Source organism: Labrus bergylta, chromosome 19 (assembly GCF_963930695.1).
Source record: "Labrus bergylta chromosome 19, fLabBer1.1, whole genome shotgun sequence".
Classification (NCBI taxonomy): Eukaryota; Metazoa; Chordata; class Actinopteri; order Labriformes; family Labridae; genus Labrus; species Labrus bergylta.
Genome location: NC_089213.1, coordinates 13,526,196 through 13,551,433, shown reverse-complemented (window position 1 = coordinate 13,551,433; position 25,238 = coordinate 13,526,196). Strand labels below are relative to the sequence as shown.

At 40.4% G+C, this 25,238-nt stretch overlaps 2 protein-coding genes across 3 annotated transcripts; both read right to left on the bottom strand.

The window, feature by feature from the left end:
• Nucleotides 1-433: 433 nt before the first annotated feature.
• tent4a (terminal nucleotidyltransferase 4A) lies at nt 434-17,373 on the bottom strand. 2 transcript variants are annotated; one of them, XM_020643174.3, is made up of 13 exons: nt 16,311-17,373; nt 13,310-13,433; nt 11,486-11,532; nt 11,257-11,377; nt 10,221-10,328; nt 8,539-8,667; nt 7,005-7,218; nt 5,655-5,781; nt 5,466-5,569; nt 5,082-5,263; nt 4,675-4,827; nt 4,329-4,502; nt 434-4,114 (listed from the first exon to the last, which is right to left on the bottom strand). In XM_020643174.3, exons 1-13 carry the CDS (start codon nt 17,102-17,104, stop codon nt 3,950-3,952), a joined length of 2,442 nt encoding a protein of 813 aa, XP_020498830.2. In that variant the 5' UTR covers nt 17,105-17,373; the 3' UTR covers nt 434-3,949. The 2 variants fall into 2 exon arrangements, with proteins under 2 accessions (XP_020498830.2, XP_020498831.2); XM_020643175.3 differs by having other exon boundaries at nt 4,449-4,502.
• A 2,430-nt stretch (nt 17,374-19,803) lies between these two features.
• Nucleotides 19,804-25,222, bottom strand: srd5a1 (steroid-5-alpha-reductase, alpha polypeptide 1 (3-oxo-5 alpha-steroid delta 4-dehydrogenase alpha 1)). The gene is made up of 5 exons (XM_020643183.3): nt 24,784-25,222; nt 24,513-24,679; nt 23,089-23,190; nt 21,300-21,450; nt 19,804-21,046 (listed from the first exon to the last, which is right to left on the bottom strand). The coding sequence occupies exons 1-5, from the start codon at nt 25,092-25,094 to the stop codon at nt 20,980-20,982; spliced, it is 798 nt and encodes a 265-aa protein (XP_020498839.1). The 5' UTR covers nt 25,095-25,222; the 3' UTR covers nt 19,804-20,979.
• Between the last annotated feature and the right edge of the window lie 16 nt (nt 25,223-25,238).

The window sequence follows — 25,238 nt, the reverse complement described above, 5'->3', positions numbered from 1 at the left end:
AAGCAGTACACAGCACCCCCCAGTGCTGATGAGAAGTATCACATGTTGACTGTTGAAGGTATCAGAGCCACATGACACACTAACACTCAAGAGGTATGCCTGTTTTGAAAAATAACCATAATGGATGGGAAGTCAAAGCTGCACAACATTTTGTTTAGGGTTAAAATGGTGTTGTGATGTGATAGGAGTTCCTCTCCTCCTCAGCCTTTAAGATCATTTGGTTAAGGATGTACACTGTTGCTGTTTTTATTTAGTTTTTCCACCCCATTATCTGTCCTCTGATATCCAATACAGGATCAAATCAGGCACTAATAAACCCACTGTAACCTACATGACCATCGCTGAAACACCATATCTATCTCATGTTTTGCTACCAGCATGTTAGCAAACTTTTTTTTAAAGCAACCCAAACACAAAAAAAAGACAGGCTGAATGGCAGTTTTAAAATGTTTATTAAAAAATAAAATAGAAAAAAATATATTTACATAAAAAATGTCAAAAAAAAGAAAGAAATAAACAACAACATAAAAAAAAATTGCTGGGCTGTGGATCCCTCCGGCCACCTTTAGCTCGGTGCCCATCTGCAGGCCACTGCTCACATGAATCAGCCAGGACATAGATGGGCTGCCTCCTTTCTTTAAACAGCAGCCGCCAGTTTAAAATCCCTCACTGTATCTCAATGGGGGTAATATTACACGGCATCTACATGTACATGTGTACGCCAAAAAACTCAGCGGTCCTAGACACTCTCTGATGCCTCCCTTTCCTGTCACTTACACCTCATTGAGAGAAGTGAAGGCAATTTGTCAGCACGAGACCCAGACTTTTGTTTAAAATCCAATTGCAATATAGTGGCGAGGGAAAAGTGAAGACAAAGAGTGATCTGTGTAGGACCACAGAGATTGTTAATCCATACAGACTTCCTAGGATACTGCACGTCAAGTCTTAGATGTTAAGATGCAGGCAACTCTAACCCAGTCAACAACCTTCCATTACCAATTTCATTTTCAGCCTCTTGTTTTAACTGGATCTAATCTCTAAAAGCAGAAATGGATGTCAGGGATGCAAATAGGATTTCTTTTCTACATCCACTTTCCTTTCATTGAAATGATACTGGGCTAGGACTGCATGTGATCATTTCATGCCCCAGTGCCATCAGTTCAGTTGGTTTGAAATAATTGTTAATGGGAAATAATCATCTATAGAGAATTAAAAAGGTAAATGGGTAAGATAGTATTTTGGGGCCCATCACTAAAAACTACCTTCTGCTGCAATCATTGTGTCAATTTGGTCAGACCATTTAACTGAAAGGATTTCTCCGATGGAGGTGAAGATTAGCTCATAATTTCAATCGCCTTGTGAGCAACCAGTCAAGACAGGAACCTGTCATCTGAGATTGAATTGATACCAGATGTAGTTTGACTGAAAGGTCAGAGTTGCCATGGTTTCAAGGAAAAGTAAATATAAATAGTGTGATGGTTCTGAAAAGTCTCAGTAAAAAAAACAAACAAAAAAAAAAAAAAAAGCAAAAGAATTGTTGGTGGACACTTTGGCCACATCTGAAGTGCACCGACAGAGTGCAAGTCGCTCTCTGGGTGCACTGGCTCATAAACCGTCGGGTGTCTGATTAAAAACCTGTGGTGCCATAAGTCTCAATACTTTCTCACACACATTTCACTATGTCACACACTACACAGACCTAGGCCCAACCAATGACATTAACATCCCCCAGTCTTTACATTTGACAAAAACATGTAGAAAACTAGATTTTGAAACATGTCAGGACCTTCATACAAATACAGGGGCGTCAGAGGGTTGGGGTTGAGGTTCACATGAGCTGGCTTGTGAGTCTGTCAGCGACTAACGGTTCTGACCGACAAGCGATGGATGTCATTTGGAAGAAAAAAAAATAATAATAATTTGAAGGGCAAAGGAGTTGACACAATAATTTCAAATATCCACTTGCATAGTAATAACATCAGCGAGTGCAGTGTTCTGGGCGAGTCACAGCCCTCGACAGTTCTGTCTGTGAGTGTGTGTATATTTGTGTGACACGGTATGCTCGCTGAAAACGACGTACACACACTCCAAGTAAACACAAAGAAAGGCATTGCAAACAATTAGCGGAAGTACCTGGCAATCAAATATACACAAGATTCCGGAATGGAATCAAAATATAATTCCCTTTCATTAGGGTCCTTGGTTCAGGAAGACTCCCCCCATCTCTCCTTCCTTCTATTTCGTTCAGGACGCTAAGGAGAAAACCTTTTCGCTAAGCATCGTAGTGTTAGCCCGCCCAGATTTGACAGCTGTCGGCAAAGTTAACATTAGCCCTAGGATCAGATTTCCACAACCCCATCCCTCCACTTGACAGAGAAAGGAAGAGGACTTCTCTGACATGAAATCAGCGGCTTTCCGCCACCAAACCTTAATCTTCAGATTCAAGTCAGGTAAGTGTTAGCCTTCGTGGCCCAAACCTTCCTACAATGTGTTATAAAAATATACAAGCTCAAAACAGAAAACACAATATGTTGAACAGAATATGCTCTTTGAGACCAACATTCTGCAGAGTCTGGAGGCGTTTCTTTTACAATTGCCTCCAGTGTAGAGAAAGATGGCCAAAGAAAAAGAAAACTAGCAGGCCAATGCCAGCCTTCCCCTGACTGGCAAAATATGGTAACAGCACAGTCCCACAAAAGGGACACACACACACACACACACACACACACACACACACACACACACACACACACACACACACACACACACACACACACACACACACACACACACACACACACACACACACACACACACACACACACACACACACACACACACACACACACACACACACACACACACACACACACACACACACACACACACACACACACACACACACACACACACACACACACACACACACACACACACAGAGAGAGAGGGAGTTTAACACACATATACAATCTCTACAATCACTGCTAAAGCTCTATCTGCCCAGGAATGAACTCTTTTTTTCGGGGCCAAAATAGAAGTACATCCATTCCCCATGTTTGTCAGGATGTCCCAGTGGGGAATTTCCAACCCTACCTTTGACTAACTGGACTGAGAAACAAAACTTCCATAAGGAATTCCATGTTCACTTTGCCCGTGGTCACAAGACAGGTGATGAAAAACAAAAGGGAACATCAAGGTAAGAGCTTTGTATCCCTTTTTGATGCAGCTCCTCTATATCAAACAGAAGTTACAGTGGACTAGACGAAGAGAAGGGGGAGGTGAAGCTAGAAGTGAGGTCCATCTAAACCTGATGACAAACAGGCATATACACTCCCTCAACACACAGACACAACTGACATACACACATACTCCAGCGATGCTGCCTGGGGAACCTTTTTGTAAACAAAATTTAAAATTCTACAAAAATAAAACAGTATAAAAATGCCTTTACATTTACACACAACAAATTAAATAAGCAAAACAACATTATTGCACAAAATGAAAAAACTTTTGTTCTTAAGTGTATAAACTGTAAAAAAAAAAACAAAAAAAAAATGTAACACTGAACCACAGGCAGCTTGGCTGCAAGGGCTATGACGAGGTCAAGTGAACTTGTCAAAGGCATCTTCGCCAAGTCTCATAAACAATACAAAAATAAAACAGGAATTGACCTGAAATAAAGTTGAGATCAATAAAATACTGAAATTAGCATAATAATGAAACTACAAAACTGTGAACTAAAGTCATGCAGAAATGGAAAGGTAGAGATAGAAGAAGAAAGAAGCAGAGCTGAGGGCTGTTGATCCATGTGGCGACAGCCCCAGAGTGAAAACTGCTGGTCTCTGCTGGTCCTCTGTCTGCCTGTCCATCTTCCTTTGAGGCGGACGATGAGCCACAGTCTCGCAGCCAGAGAAGAGAGGGAGGAAAAGTGGGGGGAGAGGAGTGGTTTCTATCTGCTGAGGCTAACCGGAAGGCTGTCCCTCTTTCTGCGACGCCAAGTGTTGCGGTGATACTGTGTGTGCGTGTGAGTGTGTGTGTGTCCACGGTTAACCATCACAGGGTTGTTGACCAGTGGCGGGTTGTGGAAGCCCTTCACATTAAACTTAGCTCCATTCTGAGGAGAAGAGGAGAAACCAGAGAGACAGAGAGATAGAGAGAGACAGAGTGAGTAACAATTTAGAAAAACATCTTCTAAACAGCAAAGTGAAATGGATGAGTGTTTACATGTGTACAAGTATGTGTTTGTGTGTGCGTAAGTAAGAGAGATTGTGTTTGAGTGTGTGTGACAGGTATGCCTTGACAATGTGTTTCAGGCAGCCGGCGCCTACCTTGTGTGTGTGGCTGGAGTGGGGGCTGAGCGGAGGCTGGGGGCTGGATGGGGCAGGGGGGTGAGCATGGGCTAGGGGGGGCATGTGGAAGAAGGGGGGGAGCCCGGTGTCTATACACACCTGTCTGCCAGGTATGGAGTGCATTGTTAGACCACCGGGCAGTGAGACGCGAGCCTGGAGGACACAAAGTGAATAGAATTCATTACCAAGAACCTAAAAATCCACTTATTTGTTATTAATTGTTGTGAATCTCTCGTCTGGTTACAAAACATCTTTAATTTCAAAAATGTAGCTAGAAGCTCTTTTTTTTTTCCACTTTGTTATTTCCATTCATAATGTAGCCTACCTGTGAGCCTGGAGGCATGAGGAGATGGTGTCCTCCCATGCCTGGCTTGCCCATGTTAAGGCCTGGTGGTAAAGCAAGGCCCAGAGGTGGGAAAGACGGGTACGGTGGCAGAGCTGGAGGAGGGACAGGACACGGCAGTGCTGAATCAGAGTCCTGTAAAAACGTAGAGAGAAAAAAAAAGCAACAATAAGCAAAGTTGTAAGTGCAACTTGTAACTACAATATGTTTCTATGTGAGCATCTTGATGGGATGGCGGTTCATTAAGATCTAACTGGATCCAAGGATAAAATCAGATGAGTGGCCATTCACTCCACTATGTTAAACGTCAAATATATAATCACAGGTAACTATAGTGGTGCCACTATTGGGATAGATGGTTCTGAGATCGAATTGTTACTAATTCTTACATTGTCTGATCCAGACAGTGAGGAGACCGAGGAGGCTGAGGAGTGCTGATGAGGACTGGAGATGGACATTGGGGAGTCTGCACTGTGGGGAGACGCAGAGTCCCTCTGCTGCTCCTCGGACCCGACACCACCTCCTAGCACACAGGGATCATGTTCGGACACTGGCTCCTTGGGAGGTGAAACTGTTGAGAAACACGTCCAAAGTTAAGAACTCTTTCTGTTGATGATCAATCAGGTGTAACTGTGTTTACGCAAGTAGATGAGAATTGATCATTTATCCTTTATTCTTTGTAATGTCTAGGTTTCAAGACACTTGACCAAAAAAAAACAAGTTGTTTTTCTTCAGTACTGTAGAATTGTGTATGTAAGTCTGAAGTCTCATACCTCTGTTGTCATTTCGAGTCAGATCCCTGCCCCCCCACTTCTTGATAATCCATTCCCTGTAGTCAATAACTTCCTGTGTCAACCTGATTATCCTTCCCAGGGTGCTGCAGGTAAGGGAGAGAAGGGTTTTAAAACAGCACCACTTTATGCAAGGTGTCTTTAGAGGTGTTGAATGGATTGAATACCAACCTTTCCGAGTCTTTGTTGGGATATGACCGTGCGAGGGGGGATACAGCATGACTCAGGACAGTGTAGGCATAATCAAGCACCTGCTTGACATGCATGGCACCATAGGAACCCCTCCCTACATCATTACCTGCATTGAGAAAAATCAAAGAAGTTAATATTTGTTAGTACTATCAACAATTTCAGTAAGTTCTGTGATGTTCTATTTTTTAGATTTTTCTTGATAAGCTGTGTCCTTAATGCCCCATGAACTAATCATACCAGTGGAGCGTAAACACAAAATCATGTAAAAGTTTCCATTACATATTGCACTGTATGATTGATTAGAGTTGCTCTAACTAAGTTAGTATTAGGTTAAACAATTAAAAATGTGCCAAACTATATTAAAAAAAATGGTAGCGATGGGACCGACCCGATCTTATATCGGTATCGGGTCCGATATTGAAGTAATTGACGTATCAGATATTGGACTGACAGCGCCAATCCACATCACTGATTAAGAAATGGTTGGGCACTTTAAACTTCTTCCATGAGAGACTGTGCAAGCTGAGAATGTTTAGACTGAACTGTAAGACGTGCCAACACAGACAGGATGGAACAGCTCCTTCTTTAAAGATCAAAAGTACAACTCTTACACTTCAGTTTAAAAGATTTAATTTGAAAAACCTGAAAGCTGTTGCTGCTTCCTGTTTGTATTTGAAGCCAGCACAATGCAATGCTGGATTTACTACAGCTTTGTGTAGCGTTACACATACTACCAACAACAACAACAACAATAACATTATTAGTTTAAATAGAAAAATATCGGAATCAGTATTGGTACTTATGTATCGGAATCGCATCAGAACTGAAAAAATAGGATCAGTGTATCTCTAAAAAAAAAAAAGGGCCCTAAATCAGACTTGTGCGTGATTTCTCCATTAGGTCTAGCATCTTTAATGATGTGTTGTGATGTCTTATGCATGTCTTTAGAAACAAATAATACAGGGAAAGATTGTAGTGAATATGTTTCTTATGTCAAAAAAACTTTGCCCTTTTCTGAAGTGTCACACATGAAACTTCCACTAGATGGCACTACAACAGTTTATTTTTTGTTACTTTAAGTTCTTGTTCAGTTACTTAGGCAAAAAATGTTGATTATGTGCGTTTTTAGTTTTCTGTTAATGTTGATCTACTGTATAAATAATTGTTTATTATAGATAAAGTGTTTCTCAACATATTACATCTAGTTGTTTCTGGTGAAGAGCAAATTCATACTTAATGCTTTTAACTAGCACGTGTAAACAAATACAATTGTACATAGATATCAGCGTGTGTAACATTTATATTCACAGTGAATAGTGGAAGTCTCACCTGGAAGAAGTGGGTCCTCTATGCACAGCATGGATGGCCTGTATCCATTTGTCATGGCCTTCATGATCTCCTCTTTGGCTACATATGCGCCTCCATTTTTTATTCTGATCCCTGTTTTCAAGTAATTGAAATGGCGGCCGTACAACTCAAAGAACTCAATCAGCAACACGCCCAAATTCTCATTGGGGTTTCTGGCATCAATACGAGGATGGAGCTGAAAGGAAAGCACAAGAAGACTGGATTAGTGTTTATTTAAGTCAAGTACGACTTTGGTAAGGATTGTCATTAATGTCAATGTACAACATTGGATATGTGTGTATTTGTCATGAATATCCCTGCTCAGTGCATGCAGTCATACTAATAGGTCAGAGTGGATTAAAAAAAAAAAAAAGGCAGTCACACATGGCAGTATCCACTCGCCAATCCAAGTGGCGGTAATGTCAGTAAAAGGTTTGCCAATCGCTATTAAACAACATCAACCAGATGTGCCAATCAATGGAGCTTGGCAGAGGAAACAGAAGCAAAAAAACTGCAGTTCCACGATTGTCCACTTGAGGCTGTCTCCAAAGTCCTATACACACCCCATATAAAAATTTCCACTTTGTTCTGTATAGCTCATGTCTTTATCTTTGAATTTTGTTTTATGACATATCTGTTTTGATTGTATGAAGGAAAAGAGTTTTACATATTTATGTTCATGACTGAAGGCTTAAGGCCGCCACAGCTGAACCTGCTTGCCTGTTACTAGGTCTGGTTGAGAGAGCCTTCCCAGTGTACCCCTCCATGACTCTCCATGTTAAATTTCAGATTTTTTAATGATATTTTTGAGACCACTTCAAATCAAATTTAAGCCCAATGTAACTGCAACACTGGCAAAGGGAGGAAGAATATGATGAAACATTGGCATGGAATTTAAACTCCAGAAAAATATTGGTTAGATTTAAAGGAATCTTAAATTTTACATAGACATGACTAATATTACAAATGTAAGCACTATGTTTCCAAAGTACTGGCTGCATAACTCAGTCAAAAATAATGAGCAATACTATAGCAATACAGCTTTATTAGCATAGCTATACTGGTGTACTTGCACAGCTAGTAAGGTAACCAGCACCAGAGCACACAAGCTTAAAATCTCCATTTTTTCTTTTTTTTTGTATATATCCCAGCATTTTGTCAAACACACAAGTCCCATTAAGAGGCGAGGCGCTAACGCTAGCTTGTGAGTGGCAGGGATAATACGTTTGGCAGTTCTTTACAATGCTACGGTATCTATTTAATCCTACACAAGGCCAGAAGAAAATGTATAACCATTCAAACCCACTAAAGTCTTTTAAGGCCTTGATGTAACACAATTAAATGTAAGACTCCACGGGCACCCTGACTTCCAATATGGCGACTGTCATCAATGGATTTCAAAAGTGCACTTCAGAAACCAACGAGTAACCTCACTGACACTACGTCCATGTTTCATACTGTCTATGCTACCACCACAACAAACCACTTCCACTTTCATGAGCACTGTTTAGAATACCTGTAGGAAGCTGATGACCATAAGGATGAGGCTGTAGGAGCTGATTCCCCCTGTGAAGACTTCATTCAGATCTCTCTGCAGCAGAAACTGCTTCAGCACAAAGATCAGGTAAGGCAGCACTGGGTACTTCTGAAAGTGGAAAAAGAGACACATTAGCATGGTTCATCCAGTCAAACCTGGTTTGATTTTTACTGTTGTTGTTTTTTCAGTGGTTGTTGAAGACACCGCCTGTTCAATGTGGGATTTTTGGGCTTTTACTAACTTGCATTCATTATAAAAGAAACAGGGAAAAAACAGATCAGAATGAGGTGTGTGTGGTGGGGGAGGGAGAGAGAGAGAGAGAGAGAGAGAGAGAGAGAGAGAGAGAGAGAGAGAGAGAGAGAGAGAGAGAGAGAGAGAGTCTGATTCCATTTGATGTTTGAGGTTATTAAAAAAAAACATCCCTCCGACAGTATGGTCATTTCCTCTCACCAAATCTGCAGAATAGCACTATGGTCCATTGGACTGCATAGTTTCTGACTCCTCTCAGTCATGTTTATGAAGGGAACAGATGTAATATTATTAGAGTATCTGTTTTACCCTCAGGTTATGTATTGTATAACAGTAAACAGCTTTGAAAAGTAGGTGTCCTATTAAGTTTCCTAGAGACTGTCACTTGATTATATGTTGAAAGCCTAGAGGGTCCTTGGAACGGGAATTGTAAATATTACTTGTTACTAATGAATAGGGGTATATAAGCTTCTGGCAGTTTGTGTATGTGTGTGCAAATCTTTGCCAGGAAAGCAGCAGCTCTTGTGAGTTTACAAATATGCTTTTAAGAAGTGTGAACAACACTGCGAGGTACACTGCTCCATCTGTCTGCATGGGGAGCTGACATTTGAGGATTAACTTTGGAATGACCTTTTTTTAATGACAAGACGGCACGGGAGCCTGTCAAACCCATGCATGAACAATATCCACTATCACTGACTTGATGCAAAGTTTGGTCGTCAACTTTCAGGTTGTGACATGTATCCCTAGAGAAATGTAATACAAAAAAAATGTAACAACAACAAAAGCACAAAAGCCAAAACCTGGCGGCGTGCTGGAACATCAGCACCTGGAATTCCTCTCCTGCATTAGCACCTACAGCTGTGTCTAAAGCAGACAGAGATCCAGCTTCAGCAGGAATTCTGTCAAAAGCCACGGGGCGGATTGCAGCTTCACTGAGTAGATTTGGCAACAAGGTCTTCAGCAACACATAGACTCAGTCGAATTTAAGTAAAGATTGAACTGAGCCATGTTGTTTGGGTCGGTTCCAGCTTCACTTTGGAAATGAAACCAGCCAATACAAGATTGGAGTGAGGTCATATGTGATGTCTTAAAACTGCTGGTTCCACTATTTCTCAAAGGGAATTTCCAAACCTCTGAGTTTAAACCTCACTGTAAAATGGTAATTTTCTGACTCCTCTGATGTTTTTTTTTTATTTTTTATTTAAATGTTCAACATGACCCTTCTCTGCACTCTTCTTCATATCTATGTTTGTAGTATATGCTCTGGATGGATTTCATTTAATATGAAAACTACAATTAACAAACCCTAACTGGACTTAAAACACATAAGCAAAAGTTACAATATGATGTGTTTGTCAGCTGACCTCTTCTGCTCTGAGTTTGACGTACAAACAATAGTTATACCTCACCTTTACATAATCTTTGATGAAGCTTGCTGCCTTCACTCCAGTCTCCACATTGAAACTGATGTCCACCTTCACCTCCGTCTCCTGGTCTGTCAGTTTGATGATTGGCACCTTGAGGGAGAAAAAGTGTTTAACATGTATTAACAAAATGTAACAGTGAAGTCATCAGTAATGGAAACTGTCACTGTCACTGACAAAGCAGAGGGGGAAAAAAAATCATCTTTTCAAACTGACAGTCTTTATGAGTGACTTATAAAGGAACATTAAGCCATTACATACTTATTAACTTGTCAGTCAAGACAGCATTGTAGCTTGCAGTGGTTTTTCCTAGTCTTTTACACACCCCACAGGATGACAGTGTATGCTACAGTGCTACTAAACCACTGTGGGAAACACTTCCATTAGAGTGGGTGCTCACACTACAAAGTGCTTAAGGCCTACAATTGTAGCTGTAAAAATGATTGTGGAACAACAGAGAAAGCCTTCTTTTTGGTATTTAAACTGTGTATTCATAGCTTAACAGAAAAGGACCAAACAACTGGCAGAGTGTGCCACCTCTCACGCAAACAGATGGAAGATGCTAATTGAGCATTTCCTTTTTTTCTCCTCACATATCCATGGAGATGAAAGAGGGAATGAGCCAAAGCTTTTTACTTTTGACTATTTCAAGTCCAGGGAATATTTGTCGTGGACGTTAACAGAGCTGCCAAATTTAGGTATGGCTGGGTACATTCCAACTGGTTTCCCCTTTACTGAGGCGGCAATATTCATCACCTCTTATAATAAATATAAAACCTTTTGGACAACGTAAGTTAACAGCCACACAATTATCTTGTGCCACATGGTTAATAACTGTGTCAGCGAACACAGAACACAGATTATCATTTGATCGAAATTGCCAGTGTGTGAGTGTGTGAGTGATGAAGATCTGTTGTAACAAACCAGTGCTACTTTGTTTCAGGAGACCATATGAATACAGCTTGACATGTGTCTGAAAACTAGAAGTTTTGTGGAACATGCCCTGGTTGTTACTACTCACTGTAGCTTTGTCCAGCACTTTAATAGAGAAAGGTTCAGCGACGTTATGCTTTCTAAGAGCTTGTTCCAGCTCTTGCAGCGGGGGACGCTCCCACTTTCCAAACACCACCAGGTCAATGTCACTGAAAGCAAAAAAACAAGTCAGGTGTTAGAATAGTGTCCAGCAAAACACACCAGGAAGATTTTTTTAACAGGTCAAGTTGTCTTTTATCATAATACTAAAATCTTACCTTGTTGGGAGGTACAGCCCTGTGCTGAAGCTGCCAAATATTTGTACCTAGACAAAAAATGTTGAACAAATATGAAGACAATGACTAAAAATCTTTGAAAGACAGTCTAGAAATCCATTTTGTTCTAACTGAATGGGATTGGCTACAAGCTTTGTACAGTTAATTGATCCTGTATTGTACAACAATGCATTTGTCGTGTTGATGTACAGTTTTATTTACAGTTCAAATGACAGGAAATTAGGTATTTCCGCATTCCATTTCTGAGGCAGTAAACCCTGCCAAGTTAAGTAAGCTGACACATTAGGTATACAATAGTCAGGGAAAAAATGCTGTGTTTAAGGGGCTGCAAGTGAAAGCTCTCCAAAGGAAGCAGAGTGGAGTTCTTTTCCTTTCTGCCTGGTCAAAACAACAAGGCCATAGCACAAAGACAGGCCAGGATTAATATGTTGAAATCAAAAAGGGAGGCTGGTACAAATCAGGGGCTTGATCCATTTACCTGACAGTCTGGCTTTACAGAAGACTGGAGAGAGAAGACTGGCAGCCAAGCAATCACCATAGCACATGGTTTACATGATTAAGTAACAAGAGAGGCATTAATCAACGCAGCAATTCTGCACAACACAACCAGCTGCGGAATCCTCCATCTCTATTCCTTCATGTACTCAGTTAGAAATTAAAATGAACATATTCCTGAAAACACTGTCGCTTCAACCCTTAGACCTGCCAGTCTATAAAAGATGGAGTTAACCTTAAGATGATGCACTTATGTCACTGAAATGAGCAAGAGTTTCTGAATGAGAAATCATTTTGGGATTAAACAGATTCTTGGCCAGGACCAGCAGCTCCAAAGAGATTCTTACCCAGATGAATAAAAAGTTTGTTTTGTGTGATAAATGGGCAGAATGCTAACCTTGTTCTTTGTTTTATATGGATCAAACAAAGACAATATTAGTGAGCTTCAAGTGAACTTTCCTGACTCTCTGCTCTGAAGTACGCCCTGCAACGTATATTGAGTGTCATTTTGTTTTTAATACTTTAGTTGTTTCTGTCAATGGGAAAAAATAGTTATTACAACTACGCTAAGTTCAAATTTGCAAATCAGTGCCTGTCCAAGCCAGGCAATTGTATATACATGTAAGAAAAGACAACATAATGGGAATCAACATAAAACTCACTAGTCCCTGTCTGTCTGGGTTTTAACATGTGTTTCATAATATAATGAGTCATACTCTCTGTTAGGGCACAAGTCAACATTATTCAATATGAACGCAATGTTAAAAGGAACGTGCAGATTTTAGAATCAGCCAGACACTGCATCTGCACATCCATCTCCCTCCAGATACATAACCCCCCCAAAATCTCACAAAGGAGAGTTGTAAGGATGAGCAAGGGAGTGTTTGCAAATATCACTTATTTGCATTGAACATGATAACATCGCCTTTATGTTTGTGCAGAGTCCCAAGCAGCTGTAACAGAGTCTCACTTCTGAGAAACCAAATTATTAAAGCCAGTTCTGACCATTACTCCTAAATTCATGCCAAGCTGTTGAAATGCATGTAGAGAAGAACATGCACTAGTCAGTACTACCACTGACTCACATTTATGAAAGTATGTTGTCATACGCTGGGTATGCACATGGATTTATGAGCAAGATGAGATCAGTTTGTCACTGTCCCAATACTTTATTCTCACAGATTGGCCTGCTTGAAAATGTCAAGAAACTTCAAGGAGGAAATTGTAGAGGCGTGTGTGTGTGTGTGTGTGTGTGTGTGTGTGTGTGTGTGTGTGTGTGTGTGTGTGTGTGTGTGTGTGTGTGTATCTTACATCCGCGGTGGGCCACAGCTCCTTGATGATCATCTCTATCCTGTTCACCACCTCCTTCCTCATAGCTGCTTCTTCTGGCCGAGGGGACATGAAGTTGTAGAAGTCCATCACTTCCTCATGGAGCCTGGAAAGAAAGAGGGCGACAGAAAAGGGTTTTACTTTAAATATATATATATATATATATATATACTACACAAACACAGTCCAGCATGAAATGGATTATTAGAAGGAAATATGCAATATGACCAGGCTTACACTTTGGGAACAAAAACAAGCACTGTCTCCAGATGGCCCAAGATATGCTTCCAACTTATCACTGTTGTGCTAAACCCCCATCAAGCCAGAGCCCGGCAAGAAAACAACTTTATATTTCATATTTTGTTTCTATTATTATTTTTTTTAAATACATTTTACTAAACTTGACTGGATAACTTTAAAAAAATCCTAACAAAAATTGACTAAGTACAACATTGGGTTGGTAATGTTTCTGATATTGTAATTAATTAAAATTGGTCCTGAATTTTCGTATCATTGGAGAAAAGTTGGAAAAATCAATTTTCACAACTTCTATCTTCTTTTAACAAATGCTATTTCAGAAATGAGTAAAATTGTATATGTTATCAGGGAACCTCAAAGGCTTCTACTTCTTTAGGATTAAAAATGTGTTTATCTTAACACTAGACCGGGGGTTGATCCTGTTAATGATGACAACTGCAGCCACCCCCTCATACCCCCCCATAGCACTATGGTAGGGAGGACGGGAGTGACAGGCTTTGCAGAACTCTTCTAATCTCTCTATCACTGAGGACATTTTGTTCTGATCTAGACCAAGATACAACACACCTTCGAGGTTAAAGAGGAATGTGCCAAGAGGGTTTGGTAAAACACTGAGGGCCAAATCTATGTGGTTTGTTTGGAAACATAATGTAAAGATTTCTCACACGTCAATATCCTCTGAACAGTGCAACTCTGTTCAACCCTGTGGCCATTCATTTTTTGAGGAATGCATGCCATGATGTCAGTGTGAAATACAGAACAGGGAGACTGTCACAATCAATTACCAGAGCCTTGGAGGAAATGCAGTCAGCCCATGTGCCCACTGTTTGGTGAATGCACTTTGCCAACAAGCCAGGGCAAATCCATGCCAATTTTCCACCGCTGACAGAGGGCATGGTTATTGTTAGGCCCCCCCCAAAGTCCAAATAAGAAATGCTACTACAGCCTTAACTGACAAAGTAGTTTAAAGTCAAACATCACTTTAAAATTTGGGCCCCAATACCACTGACTTCTATGTCGTCTACTGTGGAATCTACGTCTTTACAGCAACTAACACAGAGACAGTTGTCTATAAACCAAATCTTAATCTATGATCATCCTGGCATCAATGCACATAAATCTGCAAAGGTGTACACAACTGTGTGTATTTCTTTAATTTGGCCAGAAAATCTCAGTGGCACTTCAAAGGAACCCCTGAAGGCAAAATACTGCAAGATAAGTGAGTGCACAAGCCAAAACTTGCATTAGAAGATGTAGGGGGGGGGGGGAGGGGGGGGGGGGGGGGCTTAAGAAAAACTTAAGATAACTCTGTGTTGTGGTTTAGAGAAACTTGCATAAAGCATGTGTAAGTGCTTTCATGACATGACAAACACCAATATTGTACCGAATATTCCCACTCTGGTGCAACCAGCCATTACAAATATCACAAGGTCCTGCAACACATCTGGAAGTTCTTGGTCATTTGTATTTAAAGAAGGCTTCTGTTAGGGTACATTTTAACTAGGGTTAATATATTATAAAATAGATTTAACTTAGTTACATAGCTCTTACAACTCCAACAATGTGGGGGCAAAACAATTCCCCAACAGATCATTCTTTCATACCCAATAACAAAAATCAAACTATAAAAAACCCACCAGTTAAGTTGAACTCAAACGAAGTAAATTGTAATTATTTAGTCAAAATTGGTTTAAAATTGTATTAAATCGGGTTATTAACCCACTGAATACTATGGAAGACTTGCATAACATCTCTAGTTAAGTGTTATCCAACACAGTATGACAAATCCTGGGCAAGTTTAATTGTTATTAGACCTTCACGACACCTTTTCATGCCCAATGTCCAGTCAGAATCCAAAAAAAACTTTATTTTTCCACTACTAAATTGGCATCATCTGAGGTCAGCCTTAAGCTTCATCTGAATGTTTCACAATGGTGTGAAAGCATGGCCATAGTAGTCACTTAACAAATAGTTCAAATGTATACATGGTAATGAGACAGTAATATGTTTACAAAGGAAATGTTGATACTTTTAGAAGTTTGCGATGTGTTTATTGCAAATACTCATAGTGCCATGACGGGGAAAAAAAGGCCAATATTAATAATGATTCCTTTAAAAAAAGAGTTATATGTGAGTTAAAACTGTACTTTTAATTAGGGTTCATTTAATACGGGCTGAGACAAATGCTTACTAGTTTTGTTTTTAATTGCTTGTTCTCTACTTCACTTAGGGTAGTGAAGACAGCTAGAGCTACTTTGTATGTTAAGCTTTTCAAAAATGCACTAAAGCAACATATCCGGTCCAAAGCTTCTAAATAAAACATTTATATAGAAAAGACTAGTGAATAAAAGAGAAATAAAGGGAGACACTTAATGACACTAACTTTTTTTTTATCTTAACAAAAGTTTGTTGGATGTTTTTTTTTTTACCGGCTTAATTCAAACTTCACTAAAACCATTTCCTGTCTTGCTCTGGTCGATTGTCTCCAGCTTTACGCACCTAACATATATTTAATGGTGCCTCTCTAATGTTAGCCATTCCTGCAACAACCAGCTCCAGTTAACTGTGTAGGGTAACAAAAAGCACTTTCTACACACCACTATACACACATATATATAAAACAAATTAAAAGTGTGCGGCTTTGGACCATTAGAACCAGAAGACAAAATGTTAAAGTAAGCTTTTCCATCTGAAGGCAGTCAAACAGTGAGAGATATCCACTCACCCGAGGACCCCCGGGTTGTACCTCCTCGTCTTCCACGGCGTCAAAGTGCTCGCATAATTGCCATTAGTGCAGTTTGAAAGCAAGTAATTCATCCCATAAGTGCTCGCTTTGTTGTCACTTTTCCTTCGACCTGGGTGGTGTGTGTGATTTACAGGTAGACACGGTTGAACCTGGTGGCGCTTTATGCACATTTGCTGTAAATTGAAAGCCGGGTGCTCCTGCAGGTGACGGCGGTGATACAGGTTGACGTTATTGTCCATTCTGTCGCTCGCGTTGAAAAGCAGATTGGCACCCCCGACATTTCTATTGATGTCGCCCGATACGTTCCCAACCATAGTCCTGTCAAGTGAGCAGCCAGACGGGGGGCTATCCTTTAACGACGACGACGACGACGAAGAAGAGGAGACAGGTCCCGTCGTCTTCTGGGGCACGTTTTTCCCCTCACCTGGTTCAGTCGTCGTCGTCGTCGTCGTGGTGGTGAATGAGTTATGTACGTTCCCGTTGGACAGCCCTAAAGAGGAGATTGCAGTCCCGTTCATGATGCTGTGATGGCTGCTGCTGCTGCTGCCGATGCCGCTGCCGCCGCCGCCGCTGCTAAGACTCTTGCTCGATGCCACCACATTTTTTAAAACATCCAACGCAGCGTAATTCACACACTGGTTGTAGTTTTGATTGTGGAGCTGCTGCTGAGCGGAGAGCGTCCGTACTCCCTGAGAGGTCTCCCAGACGTGCATCCATAAGGCGTTTGCGGGTCCTTTCTGTTCGGGCTGAATCCAAGCTACCCTCGGATCCATTCAACTTCTTTCTCTGGTAGCACACCCCCCCCCTCTCTCCCCCCCCCCTCCTCTCCTCTCTCTCTGCAAGTATCTATCTAACACTGTCGAGCCCGTCGTGAATCTCCGCCGTCTTCCGGACCTTTAGAGGTCGCTACGTCCGCCGGGTTTACTACAGGGGGGGAAGTATTTAAAAATTAAACCGAATTAGGACCATTGATAAAGTGGCCCATTTACACCGCTAGCTGGAGAAAAGCTAGCCGTTTCCTACGGGAATTCAATATGGCGTATTCGCTTCAAATCCACGCGCATGCGCTGTACGAGGGGGGGTTCTTAAACGATGACTGCGCCCCCTCCTCCATCACTCCGCCCGGTTGATACATAGTACAGAATAAATGTTTGAATTTCCATGCCATAAATGTTTAATTGAACAACAAATGAATACACGGTGAAACGTAAATACTGAATACGAGTCCAGTGGTTCACTGGGGCTTGAAGCTACGAATCAAAAGAACCCTTACGCACTACCTCCACCTCCCGGCCGTCACCAGTGGGTGGGTTCATAGGGGATACCCCATCAATATAAGGCAGAACAGTGGCTGCATATTGCAGAAGTGGCAGGTTATATTCTAGCATCATGAAGCCTTTAGTTTTATCTAAAAGAATAGAGGAATTGCAAAAGGACTGACTCTTCCTTCTGTCTAATTATATATACATACAAACATTATAAATGCCATATATGCCCCCCTGTAATTACTTAAAATACTTGTTAAGTAAAAAATACCAAAATTCCAATAAAATACATCTGAAATTAACTTTAGGGTTACCACATTCTGATGTCAGGTAGCATTTCAAACACTGTTTGAGGGCAATACTCCAATAATCCCCTCTGGCCCTGTTTACATAGCCTACAAATAAAAGCAGATAAATCATCTCAAATCCACAAGGGGTTTTTTTTTGTTCGAAGTGTAAGAGTAAATGGAGCTCCTTTCTTTCCTGCGTATTATTTCAGATTGACGCCGTGGCACCTGAATCCAAATACTAATTCTCAAGGGTTAGTACGCAGCAGGTGGTGCTGATCATCGCAGACCCACTAACAGCCATTAATCTCTGTGGTGGGAAAAAAAAGGCCAGCTGGATTAAGCAAAACCAGCACCTTTTGAGATGTGTGTGCATACAACAGAGTGAGAGAGAGTGTCTTGCATAATGCCCACCCCCCCAACCCTTTCTACTCACGTGCAGCATGTGACAGAGTCAAGGAAAACCCCCCAGAGCAAACTATATGCCAGCTAGGATATGTTGCTCTCTGAATAACACACTCAGGCATACACACAGCTGTTCACTCCCACTGTACGCCTGTAGAAATGTATCTTCTCCTTTCTCTCCCCCTCTGTCCTACATTGTATGAAATACAGACGTCTGTGCAACACACCAGATTTTATGGGTTATTCCTCTCATATCTCATGTCACAGTCTTGGATCAAGCCTAACGCCAACACTGACTGTGTGCCAGTGTGTGTATGTGTGTGTGTGTGTGTGTGTGGGGCTGAGATTTCAAGGCTGGTTCGCCTCATTGACAGCTTTTATGGGATTGCCACATTGGTGATGACTGGACCATAGCTGACAGTTGCCTGACACACGTTCATGAGCAGAGACAGGGCTAGAGGAGGGAACCGTTTGCTCTCAGGCTTAACAGTAATAGCAAAAAATATTATGGAGGCAGGCAGTTGTCTGAGCCTGCATGTGGCTTGAATGATAATGAGGCTGCAGCATGTTCCAGATAGTTAACCCACATTAGTGGAAAACAGCACTTATTTCAACAGCGATTTCACATCTTTACACTTGAACATATTGCTTGAGGTGTAAGCCCCATAGCAAGGTTATAGAGTACACAGTTTAACATTGACTGTCCAAGCTAACATCACCTGCATAGCAGCAGCTCCTGCAGTGTGAGAACTGCAGAACTATTTTTTTTTTTTTTGGCGGGGGGGGGTTCCAACCAAATTTAAACCCAAAACATATTGACACACACAGAAGTGATTTAGGAAGACAAAGTGAGAATTGTAAGTCACTGAGTTTTGTGATTGGTTCCCTAATATTGAATGGTTAGAACAGTTCAGTTTCTTCTATCACTTGCATCATGGTCTAATTTCTGAAACAACTCATACAAAAATCATGGTTATACAGAAAAATAGGAGATATCAATTTCAATTAGAAATTGTTTTAGAACTCTTGGTCTGAAGTTGTCACAATCTTTAAAATCGAAACGGCTATTTCTATATGTGTTGCAAGTATTCAAATTTGAAACTACAGATTGCAGGTTGGCATGTGTTCATTGAATAATACATCTTTTGAGCTACTTCAGCCGGAGTGAGTGAATGTGTAAGTTTGGGAGTTAATATTCAACTGACTGACCTGCTTCGTATATAAAAAGGAAATCCGATAGAGTCTGCCTGAAGATAAAAGGTATAATAGTCAGATGGCATGGCAGTAAATAGTGTCTGTGTAATATAGTGATGCAATTACAAGAGGCGCGGATAAAGAGGATACACAGCGGAAACAGCCTGGAAGAAGAAGAGTGAGACAGTGTGGACCTTGAATAGGAAAGATGTCATTCTGCATAGCCTTCAGCAACACAAAGCCTTCATTTTTCATCATACTCAGACAAAGTAGTCTCTCATTTAGTGATGAAACCATGTGTCAAAATGATAACAAAATAAATCTATTCAAAACACTTTCTATTTTTACAATCAAGAATGACCTGAGCTTGGCCTTGACTGGTGTTTGAAAGGTGTCCTACACATGGAAACCCTGATCGGGAGTTATGGGAGGAAACTGCAGCTGGTACCTTTCGGTGATAGATTCAAGAAGGAGAGGTTACGTTTAAATACCTAAATAGAATTCAGAGTTACCAATATCATGAGCCAATGGTTTTTTTCCCTTGCAGATTTAGTTTATTTGTAAACATGTTGCAAAAGTAATGAGGTAATACCACGTTTCCAATCCAGTTTTGGGATCGACGTAAAAAATAAGATCACTTTAATTACAGAGATGTTAAGATTTTTACCAATCCGTATTATCGCTTGTTTCTGTATTCTTTTATGCACACACACACACGGCCGCATACATTTAGTGTCTTTTCCATTTTCTTTCTTAACCAGGTCGTCTTCTTCTCTCTCTTTCTCTGACACCCTGACAGAAGTGATGTGCAGAGGCAATGCTCTCCTCTTCTCATTTCAGGCATGGTTGAGTTATTGAGGGCCAAGATTGATATTCATCTGATTTCCCTGCTACAAAGTAGCTGCAGAATTGCCTTATACAGTGTCAGCCTTTACACAATGGAGATGCAGTTCCTGCTTGTTCCAGGGTGGCTTCCCTTCTTGAGATGATGAGGTAGGTAGGAAAGTCTTTCCTATGACATACATTTAGCAAAAAACATGATGCGAGAATGACTGAAAACTTTTAAGTGTCTGCTTTGCATTTCCAAGTTCATGTTCCATCTGGGAGAATATGCAGATCAGTGGAGGGTCTTAAAACTGTTTATTGCTGGTGCAGAGCAGTGTTATAAATCCACTGTATCACTGTTGTGGGACATCATTTCCTCTGTTTCCTTTTAAGCAACTCTCACAATCTGTTAGTGTTGTTGAAGTTGGTTGTGTTGTTGGTGGTTTTGATCCATGGCCATAATTAGTGAAGTGATGACAATAATAAAAAAAAAAACATTTTACAGAAAAACCCTGCAGCTGAAATCATTTGACCATGCATGTGACCTGTGTTTTAATCTGCATCCTCAAGGAGTGCTCACTGCTTTCCTACACTATAATGATAATTGGGAGTGTTCTTTTCCGCCAGAGAGGGAACCAGTACATTTTCAGGCTTCAAGTATCCAAAGTGTTGTTAGAACAGGAAGGGAATGAGTGCCTTCCTACTCTTGGGGTAGTCTTCAAACTTAGTGAGATACCATCTGTTGGGATATAAAGAGGATTCAGAAAACTTTCTTCTATTCATACAACAGTTGCTTCAAACTTTACTATACATACACTCTGTGAGAAGGCTGCTTACTGTGTGTGTGTGTGTGTGTGTGTGTGTGTGTGTGTGTGTGTGTGTGTGTGTGTGTGTGTGTGTGTGTGTGTGTGTGTGTGTGTGTGTGTGTGTGTGTGTGTGTGTGTGTGTGTGTGTGTGTGTGTGTGTGTGTGTGTGTGTGTTATTACTCTTACTTGTGGTGGGCCACGGCCCTGTTGGCAAGGACCACTGTGGTAAAGATGGCGAAAGCTAAGCTGTGGATGGAGTCGCCGGCCAAAGCAAAGCCCGCCCACTCCGTTATCTCTCCTAAGAAGTTTGCTCCAGACACATATTCAAACATTCCTCCTGTGGGGTTAAAACACAGGGAATAAGGACAGGTGTACTTATCTATTCATAAGTTCACTGAGGCCAACATAATACCAGATATTTTACTCTATAAAGAAAAATGGAGGCATTTCCCTCGACTGCCATTAAAAAAGTTTAGTAAGTTGCCAACATTTAAACAATTTCTTGATGTAATTCTGCGTCTGCTAAACACTCAAAGGCCATTCACATAATTAGCTCCACAGTGACATAGATGGCTGAGCAATCCATATCTGACTGCAAGCCCATGTGTAGTGTTGCTACCCTCTCTGTGAAATTGGCAGATTCTTGGCTAAGGAGATTCCAGACATGCCTGGAAGTTCAAGCCCTGCTCACAGCTTCCTCTCTACTCACTTTCTCCGTTTCATTTTTCTTAAGGGTTCAGGATTGTTTGTTTTAACAGGGTCACCAAGAGTTAAGCCTTAAGGTGCTATTGTTGTGACTATGTTCTCCATCAGGGGACCCATTCTCTCTGTGAACCTGTTATGATTCCTGCTTCCTTTGGCAGAGAAAAAAAAGTCCAGCTTATGGTTTGAATTGGCCTATTACTTGATCAAATACTGCAGACCTATGGATTGTATTTGAATTTCCCATTATATGTCATCCCCTTAGGCAGATTCTCAAAGGAATTTGGAGATGAGCCAATTTGAAGTTCTGTTGACCCCTCCCATCCACCCTGAACTTGTCAGATCTTATAGAAAGTGAATTAATTTTCACAAATAAACTCCACATGCTGTATCCTCCATGAAAACTCTTTTCTGTTTTGTCAATGAATGTTTTTTTTTTTTTTTCAGTTGTTCATTGACTTGTTTACAAAAATATCAGAAACGATAATTTCCTTGATAAAAGCAGAGTGATATGTCGTATGCCTTGATGTGAAAGTGAACCGCATATTTAGACCGGTAAGTTCATTTGAGAAGGGAGAGTGAGGGAAAAATCAATAAATAAAAAAAGCTTAAAAATACCAGATAAGCAAAAGGGCTGACTGTTGACGACTGTTTAAACAGATATCCAAAATGCATCCAAGAAAACACACACAAATGCAGTTTAAGAACACCTAGTTGTTAAAAAAATAACCAGGAATACAGTACTATGAAGAGGAATAACAGTAGGAACATAAATAGAGAAAAAAATGCTGCAAATAAACATTATGGAAAATAGTTTTCAAGATGGCAACATTGCTAACACAAACATATTTGTTTGTTCAATATGGAGAAAACACTACAAGTATTCAAAGTTGGAGCATATTAGAAATATAGCAAGGAGAACCTTTTTAGAACTCTAATGTTAGGGCTCACAGAGAGCAAGGCAGAGAAAAAAATACAACTATTAGTGACAACCTGTGATTCTACTTACAGCATGATCCTGTATAATTATGCAACCACACTGGAAAATTATAATGTAGGCTGTGTACAAAGACCACAGAGTTCAGTGCTATGATGTGACTGCTGCTTTCTCCACTTTCTTGTCACCTAGCATTAAGGAATCAAACAAACACATATATATATATATATATCATGTTAAATCTTAAGTTTACCTCTTTGAAGTTAAATGTTGTGTACTTGTTCGCTGTGGTCAGAGAAATAATTCCATCCAGCAATTCATGACTAAAGCCCTTACCTGTGGGAATTTTGTAACCAGTCTCTCCAGGCTTTCTCAGGTTTCTCAGGATATGGTCGGAGTGCATATTCATCAGCCAGCCAACCAACCACAACATGGACCCTGGAGACAGAGCAACCAAAAGCTGCATTACCAAGACATTCTACTGACCAAGAGCCAGTTAGCAAACTGTTTCTAATGAAATGATTAATAATTTGGGAAATACCCTAACTTACTCTCTCTCTCTCTCTCTCTCTCTCTCTGAGTGAGATGAGCAGCTAAATACCTCTTCCATATCTTTGCAATAGAAAGCTGTTCCCATTCATGCACAAATTTAAGCTAATCACCACCCAGCTTTAGCTCCCAGTTTGATGTCCAGACACAGGAAGGTTAAAGCTAATTTTTCCATCTATCTCCCAAAACAGAGGAAAATAAACATTTCGCGAAACAATATCCAGCATGCCTTCACTGTGTTCATCTTTATCATTGTATTTTTCTCGCAAACCACATTTCAGTGAGTCTGTTGAGAAGGGCATATAAAGGCTATGTATGACATCATAAAAACAATAAAATTCACCTTTTCATGTCAAATTTAACAAAAATGACTTGATATTTCAGACCTATTCTTCAATATTTTCTGACTCATTTGTCCTGGTTAATAACTGGGCTGTACAATGGACAGCCATGGCTCAATAAACTCATAACTGTGTCATTCCTGTATTTTAACCTGGTTACAGACCTCTGAAAAGCTACTGACATCTCAGGTTTTCTCTATAACTTCAATCAAAAGGCATTATATATATTTTCCGCAAGTGTTTGGTCACCACATTTGCGGGATCAATGCAATAAATGTGTATATCTATATCTATCAATCTCTACGGATCTAAGATAGATCTAAGAACAATATTGGCCAATAATATTTATCGGTATCTGATTTTTTTACTCATCCTTATACCAATATCGGCCCCAAAAACTATTATAAGCAAGTATTAAGTAAACTATACACCAAATACAATCTTAACTATACACTAAAAACTATACAGGACATTGAGACATATTAAGGGTAAGTTTGCAAAGTATAAAGCAATAAATATCAAAATAAGCTTCTAGAAATAATATGAAATAAGTGACATAATCCAGGGTATGTCAGTGTGACAGCTACAGTGGGGAATGTCAGTGTTTATGATGAAGACATGTTATGTTATTGTTACACATATATCGGACGGGCCCTATACTCTGTTCTCACCTAAAGTAATCAAAACCCAATTAATTAAGAGCTATTAATAAGAAGAAAATAAAAAAAAAGTATGTCTCCTATTTATATGTAATTCATTTGACAAAAACTAAACCTATTTTACAGAAAAAGGGTGACCAAGGCTTGCAAAACCAAACAAGTCATGTTTCCCTTTGACAGTTGGGGTAGCAAGCAAACACAGGACACCTACCTGCAATGAAACATGGATGTGTAACCCAATGTGGAGGGTACTCTGCATAATGACTCAGGTACCTGACCTGCATGTATCCATTATAGAGACAGAAAACAAGGGCCAGAGCAAATGAGACGAATGGTGTCGGTTTACCTCCTCGTATCAAAAAAGGGTAAATAAGTGATCTGGGAAAGGATAAAAAAAAACAAAACAAACAGAACACACAAATATAAGTTAGGCTACATAGTACTCGTAAGAGCGCTTTTTTTGATTTGTATGCCCTACCTACCTCTGGACATAGTGGCAGAAATACATGGCAATCAGAAGCTGGTTAGGCAGTTGTGAAGTTTTCGCAGAGGACGTCCAAAACACCAGACACAAAGGCACTAGAAACGCAGGCAGCTCCTGAATAAACCATGCAAACCTTACATTAACTGGAAACCCGTACTTGCTAGTTGCATATCGACCGTATGGGACATTTTCAAAGAGCAAAGTAACGAAGGTGCAAGCTGCCATGAAAACCATTAAGCAAGCCATGCTGTACAACATGTTAAGCTCTTCTTCTTCCGAGGAGAAGAGCCAAGATAAAAGTGAGTCCATTTCGACGGAAGGCTACTATTATACAACAAAACACTCAGTTTATGTCAATTTACAACTGTTTGACAAAGTGTTGCATTACAATGGCGACAGCCGGCTACTATTACCGCACACACAGAACCGTATGGATGGGTTTCCCGGCAGGAG

Excerpts from the sequence above, each read along its gene's own strand:
- tent4a (XM_020643174.3), bottom strand. The coding sequence starts at position 17,104 with ATGGATCCGAGGGTAGCTTGGATTCAGCCCGAACAGAAAGGACCCGCA. Across the intron at positions 11,533-13,309 it reads AGCTGTGGCCCACCGCGGAT|GTACAAATATTTGGCAGCTT; the intron begins GTAAGATACACA and ends TTTTTTGTCTAG. Across the intron at positions 7,219-8,538 it reads TGGTCATCAGCTTCCTACAG|CTCCATCCTCGTATTGATGC; the intron begins GTATTCTAAACA and ends CTTTCCTTTCAG.
- srd5a1 (XM_020643183.3), bottom strand. The coding sequence starts at position 25,094 with ATGGACTCACTTTTATCTTGGCTCTTCTCCTCGGAAGAAGAAGAGCTT. Across the intron at positions 23,191-24,512 it reads ACATCCATGTTTCATTGCAG|GGTCCATGTTGTGGTTGGTT; the intron begins GTAGGTGTCCTG and ends CTCTGTCTCCAG. Across the intron at positions 21,047-21,299 it reads AGGGCCGTGGCCCACCACAA|ATGGTATCTCACTAAGTTTG; the intron begins GTAAGAGTAATA and ends ATATCCCAACAG.